General features: G+C 35.1%; 1 protein-coding gene across 3 annotated transcripts in view; it reads left to right on the top strand.

Moving 5' to 3' along the window:
- The first annotated feature begins 5,354 nt into the window (after positions 1–5,354).
- The window catches only part of LOC131062505 (nonsense-mediated mRNA decay factor SMG7), a 33,738-nt gene continuing 24,251 nt past the window's right edge, over positions 5,355–14,841 (top strand). For 2 of the 3 annotated variants that reach the window (XM_057996175.2, XM_057996176.2), the window contains exons 1-5: positions 5,355–5,679; positions 8,546–8,587; positions 11,055–11,161; positions 11,419–12,033; positions 12,281–12,403. In XM_057996175.2, coding sequence (XP_057852158.2) covers positions 11,090–11,161; positions 11,419–12,033; positions 12,281–12,403 — 810 coding nt within the window. In that variant the 5' untranslated portion in view covers positions 5,355–5,679; positions 8,546–8,587; positions 11,055–11,089. The remainder of the gene's footprint in view (positions 5,680–8,545; positions 8,588–11,054; positions 11,162–11,418; positions 12,034–12,280; positions 12,404–14,841) is intronic. The other variant, XM_059221720.1, reaches the window with a different exon arrangement.

Here is a 14,841-nt window from a genome sequence, read left to right as displayed (position 1 = left end):
CCCCATAGTTGAAATTATCATCTGACACTACTACCTTAATTCCACTTGCTCCATCTTTCGTTTGATCATTTGAAAAAACAAAGACAAACATACTAATACCCTCACCGTTCAAAGGAGATTCACCTTTTGTATCTACCACTCAATCCCTTGCCTCTTTAGGAATTGAATAAATTGTCTCTCCTACATCCATACATTCCCTACTCTACTCCTCTGCCAAATCTTTGATTCCTGAACACTTTGTTATCATTTGTTCCCTTAGGAGGCATTTGCCTGGTTATTGACCCCTTAAGTTTTGCACTTTCCGGTACCATCTACCCAAATATGAAAGAATCTCTAGTTCTCTATAGAATCCCAAATATGTATTTATCTCAACATAAATGTTTGCCATATCCCCTATTTTCCCATTGAGGAAATCCTCTTCCACCCCCAAAAAGGAACCTAATGCATCTCCTATCCTCAACAGGGCTTCCCCATTCCCAAATTCAGTTGGTAAGCCTACCAGACTAATCCACATAGAGGTTTTCTTGAACTTATATTGTGATAGATTGAAGTTGGGATTCCAAATGATTATGTGAAAGCTTGATCCTTTGAAAAATATGGGTTTTCCATACAAGATTTCTTCTTTCAAATTTGAATCTATACATTCAATGAGGAAAAAAACATTTTGTAAGGGGCAAATACTTAACTTGCGAGGAAAAGATTCTCTCTACCATTTTGTGATCTCAACTTCACTCCCTCCATCTCCACACCATTTCACCGAAAGGGCTCTTTCTTTTAGTCGTTGAGCATTCAAGACTACTAGGTTTGAAGGCATGACAAAAAGCTTACTTCCCAAATTCTTCTCATCCTATTACCTTCATCTTTATTGGGTTCCTTAGGGTTTAATAGTCTTCGGTTATTCCACCCTATCCTCTGTCTCCCACTCCGGAACCCATGCTGAGCTTGACTCATCAAGCTTTTTTATCTATATGCCCCTTCCCTACATGTTTCTGATTGATTTATTGGAGCCCAGATGCTCTATGTTTTCATTGATCTCCTGAGTGACTCCCGAGGCTCTGAATAGAAAGCCATCCCCCTTTCCCAAGAGGAATTCTATTCGAGCCTGTTATGAATGAGAGCCAATTTTGATATGATATGACACCATTTAAATTTCTAGAACCAACTCTATGTTGATCTTGGGATTTCTTTGTTGGATTATGTGTAAAAAAACCCTCGTTCTTCCATGGTCCCCTTTACTGAAAGCGAAAATTTGTAGAGCTCCTCTCCACTTTTTTTCAAAAATTTAATTTCATTTAATTTTAGTTATTTAATTTAATTTCATTGACACTCACAAGCATGTCAAATTAAATGCCTTTAGTTTATATTAACACATTTATTTTAGTTATTTAATTTAATTTCATTAACATTCACAAGCACATCAAATTAAATGTCTTTAGTTTTTATTAACACATGTTTTATTTAATTAAATTTCATTGACACTCACGAACATGTCAAATTAAATGCCTTTAATTTTTTTTTTTTAATGAGAACTTTTGACTGGAGCTTTTAACCAGTGGGATCACAGAGGGGAACCCCATCTTCGATTACATTTGATTATGAGGTATTAACACCTCCCATTTTTCTTCGTGCTATCTTCTTCGTGCAACCCTTATCTCTCCACTTTTCCTTATTCCTCCAAGGCATCGAGCAACTCCTTATCGCTCCACTATCCTCCACGACCCCTTATATCTCCATTATCCATGCTTCCCCCTTATCTCTCTGCTCTTCAAATTTCTCGTTGGCATTGTCATCGTGTCATTTTTACTGTTCTTAGGCACATCTCGAGGTAAACACCTCCATGGGATCGACTTGCACCATTAGTCATCCATCGTGTTACCCACTGTGTCAATTGATTACGAGCATATATCGTTCATCCCTCCACTTGGAACGTTGACTGGGCATTTATGCTGCAAGACTCGTTGGGGTATTAACACCTCGACCATTTTGAAAACCTGTGTACCACATTGCGGATGAAACTATCGATCTGCATGAGAATCAAACACAAGACCACCGTATCAACACGGTGTTGCAACAACTGTTACATTGTGGAATGAACCCCAAATGCCTTTAGTTTTTATTATCACGTGCTTTATTTTATTTAATCTCATTGACACTCACAAGTACATCAAATATCTTTAGTTTTTATTAGCACATGTTTTAACATCCATACAGGAGTGTAATACGCCTCTCGGTGCAATAATTTCATTGACACTTACAAGTACGTCAAATTGAATGGCTTTACTTTAGGATTATTTTTAAAAGTTGTAGCTATTTCAATCACTTTCTATTTTGTTCATTCATTTATTTTAATATTTAAAAAATAAAAGGATGTAAAAAGTTGCAGTTATTAAAAGTAATTAATAAACTTTTTATTTTATAACTTGCAACTATTTACTTGAGGATTATTTTAAAAGTTGCAACTATTTCAATCACTCTCTATTTCGTTCATTCATTTATTTTAAATTTTTAAAACAAGAAAATGTAGTAAGTTGCAGATCCTTTTTTAGAAATAAAAAGCAGGACAAGTATTGGTTTATTTTTTTTATAATGAGTTCTTATTTAAAGAAATAAATTTTTAGTTATCGAGTTTAATTAAATTAAATTAAATTATTATTTTTTATCAGTAAAAGTCATATGTATTATATTTGATATCAAAAAAGATACATAGCATTTTGAGATCACCCTTACATATCTTCCCATCCGAGCCCCTAAACCTACTCTACTGATTCATATCAAACCTACAACACTACCCCCCTACTATAATTCTCCTTTGCATTTTCATAAACAAAACGCCTTAATACAAAGGCCATTACAAAATTTTAGACATTATATCAAACACTATCTAACTAGAATATTCACCTTTGGTGAAACCTCTACTGAGCCAATAATCCTCCTTTCGAAAATATGCTTTCACCTTGTTCTTCTTCTTATTTCCATTCTCTTCTTCCCGAACTTGTAAAGCCACCTCTCTCTCCTTGAGGTACTCTTTAATGTGACTCCACCCATCTTTGGGCCTCGACTCTCCTTGCTTCACGATCATCATCCACTCCCAAATAAGAAATGGTCTTAACGGTGGTTCAAACTTAGCCACATGCATCCATTCTCCACCTGTAGTTACAAAGCCCTCCCCTGCCAAGGAAGTATTAAGACCATCCTTCCATTCTTCTCTGGTGCATTCTCTCATGACCCATTTTATGTCTTCTTTTGTGCCAAACTCCAAGCACTAGGTCAAAAAAACAAAGGCCACGTCTACATTGGTTCTAAATTTGAAAGAGGAGTTCATATACTTCTCTCCCAACATCACATCTACCATTTGAAAGAAACAGGGGTCATCGATCTTGAATATATGCCTCATTCTCTCCTCAATGACAACCCCTTTGAAAGCACCTTGTTGTTTAGCTGCTCCAAGAGAGAAATTGGCTTCTATTTCTTCGTTGTATACCCCTCTTTTCTCTATTCACTTTGTTGCTGTTGTGTTTTCTGGCTAGTGCTCCTTTTTTTTTTTTTTTTCGGTCTAACACCCATGACTGCAGGTTTAAAGAAAATTCATGTTGCACTCATCCAGTCTACTTGCCTTGGATGTTGTGACCCCTTTATAAATGTCTTTGATCATCGGCGCCCCTAGTCAAAAACTTATGAGATTGATGACATCCCAAACTAACAGTCCCTTTGCCAGCATAATATTCTCCTTTGATTCAAATCAGTCATAATCTTTGATTTATGTACCCTCTCCCATCACTTTAGTCTCACTACTGGTGGCATTATCAATTTGAAAAGGGAGGTTATCCATCTCTTCCCACCATTGAACTTCATCCACTTTGTCCAACTTGCACCCTTGATTCGATGCTCTATCTACAAGTACATTTCCCTCCCTTAGAGTACGAGACAATTTGAAATCTTGAAAATTTTCTAAGAGGCTCGTAGTCAGCTTGATTACTTTGTTTATCTTCCAATTTTGGGCTTCACCCGAAGCCAAAGCATTAACAATTACCTATGAATCTCCTTCTAGGAGTAATTTAGAAACACCATTACATCTTGCTAACCTGATTGCAAGCAAGGCCACATGAGCTTCGACCTCATTATCGGTTTCGTCTTTAACTCTTTGGGTTGCAATTGCTAGAATCACTCCATATTCATCCCGAGCTACACATCCCACTCCAAATACTCCCGGATTACTTTTTGAGGCTCCATCAAAGTTGATCTTAATCCATCCATGATTCATTTTCCCCATCTCACCTCCTTTCTCTGCTCACTAGAAGGATCAACCCTTGACTGCCCTTGAACGAACCTTAATTTAATTTAATAATTTAATTCTTAAATAGTTATTAAATATTATTTACTTTAAAGTTTATTATGTTATGGTTTCCATTTTTCAAAAAGGGTCTCTTCGAAGTACTTGAATTTTTTTATGGAAATTGAGTTTAAATGACCTGCACTTAATTTAAGTTATCACGTTGAAGGCATATTACACTCACATAATGGATGCACAAATATGTGTTAATAAAAACTAAAAGCATAAAATTTAACATGTTTGTGACACTTAAATGCATTAAAATTAATTTTTTTTTTTTAAATTTATTTTCTCCTTCAACTACCACTCAGCTTGAGTTTAACCATTAATCAATTTTGTCTATCTCAATCATACTAATAATTAACATCCTAATTATATCAATCTAATATTATATTAATAATATATCGATATGATAGTATAATAATAATAATTAGTTTTTGTATAGCTTGAGTTGGCCTAGTGGTGGAGAACTTGTGATCTCGAAACAGAGTCACAAGTTCAAATCCCACAAGGAGGTAGAGTATGTATATCTTATCGGTTTCGACCCATTACCAATAAAAAATAATTAGTTTTAATATTTTTTTGCTTTGGTGAAGAGTTTAATAGAAATATAAAAATATATTAATATCTTAATAATATAATAAAAATTTAATATTAATTTACAATATTATAATATTATTGAGTTAGATTAAATGTTTTTTGTTTTTATTAACAAATATTTTGACATCCATATGTAAATGTAATACACCTCTAACATAAAAATTTATTATAATTGTTCTTTTGATTTTCAATAATTAAAATTAACAAATTTATTCACTTATTACAACAACAAAATTATCTATAATTCTAAAACAAACACTATCAAACACACTTCATCCCCATAAAACTCAATGGACCTACATAACTCAATTATTTTTATAAAACAAACAAAAACACACACTTCACTTAATTGATTTCGCCCACCATTCCTCACTTTGATTTAGCTTTGCTATTTATTTTGGTCGCTTTCAATCCGAACTACCATGAGAGTCGAGCACATTCATTTTACTTGAAAATATATATTTTATATATATTTTCAATTAGAAAAAAGCATCTGAAATCCCTTAAACTCTTTTTCCTCCTGTGATTTGTTTACCCTATTATGTATTTCAATAACTTTGAAGTCCGCACAGGTATTAAAAAACCACGGATTCCGTTAAAAATGCCCTTGAAATCAGTCAATAATTTTAATATAATGATCCAATTTAGCCTTGTAGCTGATAATTTGACAGTGTTGGTGCTCAGATGATGACACCCATATCAGTTTTATTCGGGTACTTATAGCCAGGGTCTTAAGGATTTGTCTTCAGGTAAAAGAAGAAGATCAAATCAAGTTTTCTTTTATGTTTTCTGCTCAATATGTCATCTGTTTCTGAAGCAGTACTGTTTGTTATACTTTTGGTTTTGTTTAAGGCATGACAACTGATTCAATGGATGACAAAATACTATTATTGTTTTCGATTGGGTCGGGGAAATTATTATTTTTATGGCAATTCGTGTTGAATTGCACTGTTGATTATTTTACTGGATTCGAAATCATGACTTCTGAGCTTGTATTCTATATTGCCTTTGTGGAATTAATTGGCCTATCGGAGTTCGAACTATTGACAGTGTTTCTGAAATTGATGTTAGTTAAAACCTAGGGTTGATCCGTTCTGTTACTATATGACTGTACATTTTGGTTTAGGGTAATGGATCTGTCTAGGTTTTACATTTTTTTCTTCTTATGACGTGGCTTTGACCTCACCTTTAGTTTTATACCCAATTATACTGTAAGTTTGGCATTCTGTATTTTCTTGCCATTTATTTTTGGAATTTAAATTGGCGAGTTCTTTCATCTATCATTTGAGGTTTGTGCTTCTGGTCTTGATTGACGAGGTTTAGTTTATGCTAAGCTCGAACCACCATATCGAAATCCAGGAGTGTAAAATTTATGTAAGGAAATATTTTAATTTGGAGCTTTAAAAAGACAGGTTTCATAGGCTAGATTGTGGCTGACTCAGCCATGAATGAATAACGACTTTTCTTTTTCTTTTCTGTCAAAATTCACCTTGGCTTGTACGCACACTTTTTTGGTTAGGCTGAGTCACCATCTTGGCATTTGCATTGTTATCTTCAAAACAAAGCCTGCTGGACAAGTTTCTGGTTATGAAGCAATTATTTGTTTGCAGAGGCTGTTCATTTTCACCCATTAATTTTGGGTTGCTTCTATTTATTTATTTATTTAATTTTCTTTCTGTTCCTTCTACTATAATTGTTTGTATATTCAGGAATCTATTATTGGATAGATTTTAAGCCATTTATGTACTGTGTGGTATGAGAAGTTGGCTTTGAAAGTGTGTTTCTATCACTAGTCATTAAGATTGAATTGAGTTTTCCTTGTTTAGCCCTTATAAGTTTAAGAGATTCTAATTTTAATATCTCACTGATCTTTATTCGAAGTGTTTAGTTGTTTGTTTCGCATAATGCTGTGTTTAACTGATATAATCTTTACAGAATGTCTGATGTTGAACCGTCCAAATGTGGTCTCCAACATAAAATTTATAATTGAAGGCATTCTCTTAATTGGTAATCCTAAGTTTTGAGTGTAATAGGATTATACTTTTTTAATTGGTGAATTGTACATGTTTCCTGCTGTCAACTAAACACAAGGCAATGCATTATGAATTTTAGAATACCTTTCAGCTTGGAAGCCACATCTGAGCTGTTTTTGTTATCTCAAAAGTGTCACGGGGCTCTCAACCAGCCTTGTACAGCCGTGCCTTGCTTGAACAGCTTCATTTCAAGACATAGAACATGGACTTTGATGCTTGAAGTCCATAGGAGCATTAATCATTTGGGGAAAAAATCGGATAATATAATATTGTTATTATTATATTATATTAAATTTTTTTTATTATAATATTATATAATTATATAATTCTGATAGTATTAATATAATGATCATATTAATACACTCGACAATATTATTATTATATTAATCTGATCTCTTGCCGATTTCTGCTTCTATGGCTTGAACATTGGTGATATCATGTAAATTGCTTTGTTTTATCACAAGACCGTGTCCTGCTGAACCCTTGGGAGTGGTTATGTTGGTTGTGTTTGTATTGGATTATTTATCCTTAAAGAAACTAGATGATACTCTTCCATTGATTATTTCAAGTATCAAAATTCCTGTTTATATTATTTATTGTGATTGCCCAGTGATCCAAGGACCTGGAGATGGGCTTGTTAGTCCCATTTTTGGCTCTCAAACAACACAGAGGCTGAGCCACCAATCCCCTGGGGCAGTATGGCTCACCCTTCCCATTGCTCCATGGATAAAGCAGACTCAAATCCATGTCACCATTGTCATTGTGTCTTCAGTGACGGTTGGAATTTGTTTTTGATAGATAGCACTATAGTCTATTTGATAGTTCAATGAACTCTCTTAAGATTTTGCAACCTTTTATGTCAAGCTTACAGTAACTATGGGCTATGATTTACAATAAAATAGTTGGCTGTGATAACTTTCCCTTATGTCATTCAGTATGCGAGGCAGCAACCTCTTGAAGAATTTGGTTGTTAAATGTTTGAGGATCTGAATAATACATGCTAAAGTAAGTTCTCTTTGTTTGAAACCCTATTGTGGCCTGTTGTTAGGCATGTCAAATTATAATTGATAAGATATTTGTTCTTGCACAATGCAAATCTAATATAATTAGATATCCCACCTAGATGCGTAATTTTGCCTTTTCAAAAGAAATGTCACATAATTTGAGTGATAATGTTTGGATATATCTTGGCTCAAATGCCTTAGTCCTGAGAAACTATGCCATGGCAGGTAATCTGTGGACAGATGTATAGATATCTTATTAAGTGTTTTATCTGATACTTTCTGCTGCTTTAGTTAATGGTTAACCTTATCTATGGCTTATTTTTAAATCAAGGTGTACTAAGTTCGATTTATTTCTTTTTTCTATTTACTGAGTGACAATTTTGAGTGTAATAGAGAACTGAATCAAATTCACTATTTTGTAATTTCCTGTGTTTTGATGGGAGTGTGCACAGTACATTTAATGGTTATTACAATAAACATGGAAAAAGATTTGCCCCATTTTAATAATTTATGCATCTCACCTGTAATTCTACTGGTGCTTCTATTTATAATTAAATCCAAAATCCAATTTTTTGCAGCTAGATGGAGATTCTGATGATATGGTCTTGTGTTTAACCAAGGTAAGAATCAAATGGTACATACGTTTGGACTTTTGGCATTGCAGACCATGTGGGAATCGGGATTAACACAGAAATAAACATAAATGCTATCTATTTTAATAGGATGTAGACTGTGTGGGCATTGGGATACTGATAAACACAGAAATAAGCATAGGTTTGGATTATGCTACGATGATATGGTCTTGTTTTCAACCATGGTAAGAATCAAATGGTTCGTGGTTTGGGCTTTTGGCATTGCAGGCTGTTGGAATTGGGATTAACACAGAAATAAGCATAGATTTGGATTATGTTATGATGATATGGTCTTGTGTTTAACCTTGGTAAAAATCAAATGGTACATGGTTTGGAGTTTTGGCATTGCAGACTGGGAATTGAGATTAACACAGAAATAAGCCTAAATGCTATTTGTTTTAATTGGATGCATTCTTTGTGGGGTAATGCAGTGATTTTGAAATTCATGATAGGGGTCTCTGTAATCCAATCTTTTTAGAATCTGCAGCAATAATGTGCCTGACTATGTAAATGATTAAAATACATCAATTTTGAAATGAAGCTGTCCAATGAAACCTTTTTAGCATAAAACTTTGTTTTTTTTTCTTTAATTTAAACAATTTGGGTTCTACAGGGGCCCTTTATTCTGGAGCAAAACTAAATGTTAATAGTTACAGATTATCAGCAAAAACAATGCCATTCCTGGCCTCTATATGGAAAATTATATAAGAATTAATAATTAAGCTACTATAACCTATCCAGCTACACAATCTGCTTGGAGACACATACAGGCTTGCTAAAACAGAACCAAAACCCAAGAACCACAAACGTTGGTATCAAACCATAGACAAAAATTGATCCCCAAAATGGCATTGGGAAATTAGTCATCCATAGACAGCATTAGCAATTTGCAGAGCCACAGTAGACACCACCTGTTGCAAGCTGAACATGCTTCACTCAAAGCTCAATCAATTCCCACACATCATTCGGCACTATCAACTCTGCCAATGTTGTCTCAGTTTGTGACTGCCACAGGGTTTCGGTTTCTTTCTTCAGGCATCCATAGCTTTGTTTTGCAGTGAATGGTGTGGGCATTGGAGATTGCCCACCTTGAATTGAAGCAGGCAGATTCAACTCCAAAGGCTTCAAACACTTCACTCTGCCACCCATGCTTTGAGAATTCCAGTGGTGCCCTCGATTTATGAAGTTTGACAACAATTCTCTCAACCAGGATGACCAAGTGGTGAAAGTGCCATAGTTTTTGACCCCATGGTCACCTCCATCATGACCAATAAACATGGATGAAAGCTTACATGAGTGAGGGATTGGAAATCGAGCACCTCAAATCAAAAGAAGTGTCCTCCCTGTCAGTTGAGGAGACAAATAGGGACGGGCTTTAGATGCCATATCATCAAGTAAGGTCAAATCTTCAAGGCAATACTATACCTTAGGATCAATACTACATTCATAAGAGAAGATTCAATGTGCTGAATAACAACACAATTGGCTAATTTATTACCTTTCCCAATAGTTAAAAACTGAAATCAATGTTGCTAGGTGATTGAATCAAAAAAGACCCAAGCCAGGTTCTGAGCTTCCCTAATAATTTTGCTTAGGCATCAATCAGGGTAGCTACCAGCAGCCATCTGTAGCTGTAGAACTCATGATAACTTGTGAGTCTCCATCTTAATGTAAGGTGTTTAAAATCTTATTTGGAAGCAAATCTCGATACCCTGCACCAATGCCACTGCTTCAGCTCTATTGTTAGTCTTATTTTATAATGGAAGAGAGAAAGCACCAATTCATTTGTCGGAACAGGAACATAGAATATGATCCATGGGATCAATACTAAATTCAAAAGAGAAGACTTAATGGCCCAATTGGCTGATTTATTACCTTCTCCAATAGTTAAAACTTAAAACGACTTTGCTAGATGATTGAGTCAAAGATCCAAGGCCAGGTTCTGTGCTTCACTAAAATTTGTGTGTAGGCATCAATTGGTGCAGCTACCAGCAGCCATCTCTAGCTGTAGAATTTATGATAACCTGCGAAAGAAGGTGCTTAAAACCACATTTTGAAGCAAATCTTGATACCCTGCACCAGTGTTAATGCTTCAGCTCTATTATTAGTTTCTTTTTATAATATAAGAGAGAAAGCACCAACTCGTTTGTCAGAACAGCAGCATATAATATGGTCCACAATTGCAAGGCTGGAGTACTGCTTTAACCACTGTTGAAATGATCTTTATGGAGCCCACTAGAAGTGGGACCCACTTGATTGAGTCATTGGCACCACTCTCTCTTAGGACCCACCCACTTTTCAGGGATTCTAGCACTGTAGCTTAAGTGTAAAGAAATTTTGTGTTATGATAAGGCATCACTAATCTACAATTACTTAAACAAGTTTTTAATTTAAGAGACTTTCGGCCAATATATTTTCAATACAGGATTCATCAGTTTTTTGTGTGTTTTTGCAGCTATCTACATAAAAAAACATTATTGCTCTGAATGCATGATGACCATGTCGAGTGAAAGTGAGGCATTACCTGGCACTCAATCACTTGAGTTAAAGCGATTTAACCAGGTATATTATGAATCATCTGTTTGCCTTCTAGTTTTTTGTAGGATTTTTTCTGTTTGTTGTTTTGTTTAGTTTCATCTCTGTCTGGGATGGCAGCTATGCCATTAGGACTTTATTGTTACATCTGATTGCAGGGGAATAAACAATGTAACACTGCAAATGTGATTCACATTGAAATCTGCCTCTCAATTTTTGTTGTTGATGATCAGCTTTGCTAAGCCTAGGATTGTTAATAAGAAGCCATTATATTGGTATTGTAGGCTATAGAGCTAGAAAAACAATTGCATTCTCTGATTGGATCAAAAGGTTCATCAAGCCTTAATGTTCGCGATCTACGCTTAAAGATCCGAGAGATCTATGAAAATATTATTCTGGAGGATCATGAGTATGCAGAAGGCCATGAAATAGAGCAAGCTCTTTGGAGGCTTCATTACAAACAAATTGAAGAATTCCGAACCAGGATTAGGATAAGTGTGGCTGCTACCACATCTGGGCCAACCATTCCTATGCCTGGAGCTAAACATGTTATAAAGAATGAGCCCGTTCACAAGGTTTTGGCAAGTTTCAGGAGCTTTTTATCTGAAGCAACAGGATTTTACCATGAGTTCATGTTGAAGCTCAGAGCAAGGCATGGACTTTCTCAAGATTTCTTTTCTAACGAGGAGGTTCCTTGTATGAATAATCAGAAGACTGCTGCAGATCTGAAAAGATGTCAGTTGTCATGCCACCGATGCTTCATATATTTGGGTGACTTGGCACGGTATAAAGAACTGCATGGAGATGGGGATAGTCAAAACCATGATTGGTCAATTGCTGCTGGTTATTACTTGAAAGCAGTCTCTATCTGGCCAGCAAGTGGAAACCCTCATAACCAGGTCAGTTGCAATCTTAGTGTATTAAATTTAAGTCTAGCTCTCAGGAATTTGAGCTGTCCCACTCTTATAGATGTAGCTCTGTGCCATCATGATTATTGTGGTTCATTCTGAAGTGGTTGTGGTAATCATAAAAACTTCAAAAATTGATTGACTTAAATATTTTCTTATACTTATTTCATATAGTATTCAGTGAGACAATGTAAACATGTTAAAGTTCAATGGTTTCCAATTTCATGTGTGTGTGCAGCTTGCTGTGCTGGCAACATATGTAGGAGATGAGCTGCTAGCGTTGTATCGCTATTTCCGGAGTTTGGCAGTTGAGCTACCTTTTGGGACTGCAAGGGACAACCTTATTCTGTTGTTTGAGAAGGTAAGGAAGGAAATTTATCTGACATATTAGTAATCATTATATTATGACTTGAAAGCTTTTTGAATTAACAGAGTAGAAATTTTCTTCAATCAATTTTTCGGATCACACTCTATGGTCTATCATCAAGATGAAATGGATACGTGTGGATTGTGGACTGGAACTCTTTAAATGATTTTAAGTTTTTAATTACTCATTCAAAACTATTATAGGCTCACTTCTTCTAAGGTATTAGGTCTTTTTAGCATGTTAATTATTGGTCTCCATGAAACTATGAGTGGCTTAAGCTTAAGTTCTCATCCCTATTCAAATTTTAAATATGTATGCTGACTCAACTGCCTAGCTTAAGGGCCATCTGGAATAATGTTCATCCGCCACTAGAACTTTAGCTCTTTCAAAATAAATATGGTATTTTATTTTTGTATGGGTACTTTCTCAAAGCTTTTCCGTTATCTTACTCACTCTTTGCATGTGCAGCATGTAACCCTTATATAGATGGGACAACCAATTTCACCAATGTATGGTACCTCACATGATCTATTAATCCTATAAACTTCACATCTTTGAGTAGGTGCTAATCTATCTTTGGAGATTTTGATCAACTTTCTTAGTTTCTTATGAGGTAGAACTATAGCAAGGCTACATTGATGCTGTTTTTCTTTATAATTTTTTAGATTTTCTTGGAGATAGCCCTCTATGTATGCAAGGAAAGCTGCAGGGATTTTTACTGAATCTTCAGTAACTTGTTGCTTCCTATGTATTCTCCTTGCCTTTTTGAAGGCTTTGGCAATCTGCTTACACTTGTAACTGTTCTTAACAATCATTTTAAAAAAGTGAGCAATTTAATGTTTAACCTTAAATACTCATCATCCGAAATATGAAATCTCTAATTGCCAGGGTTTTTAGGACTTTTGCTGTTGCGTTGGATGGTGATGTGATGTAGTATTCAAAGTGATACCGTGTGAGTATCTTTACTATATGGTTTTATACTTGACAAGATAGTTATTCATATGCTGTATTTGAGAGGAGCATATTATCAAGAAAAGATAATTTACCATGACATTCCAACTTTTTTGTGGAGTTTGCATTCTTAAGTATTGCCATCTAACTCATCCAATTTGTCCTTGGTGGAGCAGAAGAAGGTCAAAGGCATAGGGCAGCAACAGATTTTTCAGATTGTATGCTTGCTTTTGCTTTTAAATGTGTATATTTTTCAGTTGACATTTTGGATCACATTCAGTGATCCATCATCAGGAAGAGGAGGTTTTTCAGATTTTTTTCACTCCACAGTTCTGTCTTTTAGCACCTAAACTAGATGGTTGGAATCTGCATTATGTCATCCACCTTCTCATCAAGGTTGGTGTTTCTTGCTGTTAAGACATCCTCTGCTTTCTTTATACATGCAAACGTTAGGGTCCCAGACTCTATAAATCATCACCACAATGCTTAAACTTGCTAGAAATGAGAAATGAGAATTGCATTCTAGATGCCGTGCAAATTATGTTTCGAAGTGTAGTGGGTCAATCTTGGGTCAGACACACCAGTAATATTGTGTGAGCGTAGTAGCAAAAAAAATTGCTTTCACCAACATTTGTCATCTTTTCCACAGATTAGATTGTCTTTTTTTTTTTTTGTGGTATTTTGCTACTTTCAAAATTGACTTTTGAGCTTCTTGTCCTCTTTTTGGAGTCTATGTGCAGAGACTTTGACCTTTGTCTTTTGCATTAGTGCCCTGTGCTTCTCCTTTTCTAATTTTCTCTCTTTTTGTATTGCCTCTCACCTTTTCCATTGAGACAATTTTTCAAGCCAGGCATAAAAATCAGAAATTCTGTTAGAACATAATGTTATTAGAGGTCATACCCTGATAACATTTATATGTTGTTCTAATAACAGGTTATCAAACCTTATGCACACATTATACGTTTTACAAAGCATATATCATTTAAATTAATTTTATTTTGCTGGGTTATAACTTATATCGTTTAAATTAATTTTTTTTTGCTGGGTTATCATTTAAATTAATTAATAATCAATAAACTATTAGATTATTGGCCATCTGGAAGTAAGGTGAAGTGTATCTGTAGGTTTGGTCTATGTTGTATAGACTGTTTTGTAAGTGTTTATAATGGAATGATGCTTTATCGGGGTTTTTTTTACCAAGAAGGGTCTTCCCCATGTATATATTGTGTAATTTGCAGTGCTCCTTGGAGACAGTTCACCTGCCCTGGTATCCTTGTTTTCTATAGGGGAAATTTTGGGGACGTGGGGATGCCTAGGAAACATCCCCTCCTGTCCCCTTTCCATGCCAAAATCAAGAAACAGTTTTGAAATGTCCTTGAATGTGCAGGGGGACATCAGTGGACAGCTAGATGGCCTAGCACATTATAACTTTAGTTAAAAAAAAAAAAATTAAATAAAAGAAGGGATGGCTGGTCCACAAT

The sequence above is a fragment of the Cryptomeria japonica genome, chromosome 1 (genome assembly GCF_030272615.1).
Source record: "Cryptomeria japonica chromosome 1, Sugi_1.0, whole genome shotgun sequence".
NCBI classification, from domain to species: Eukaryota; Viridiplantae; Streptophyta; class Pinopsida; order Cupressales; family Cupressaceae; genus Cryptomeria; species Cryptomeria japonica.
This window is presented reverse-complemented; position numbering and strand designations above follow the sequence as displayed.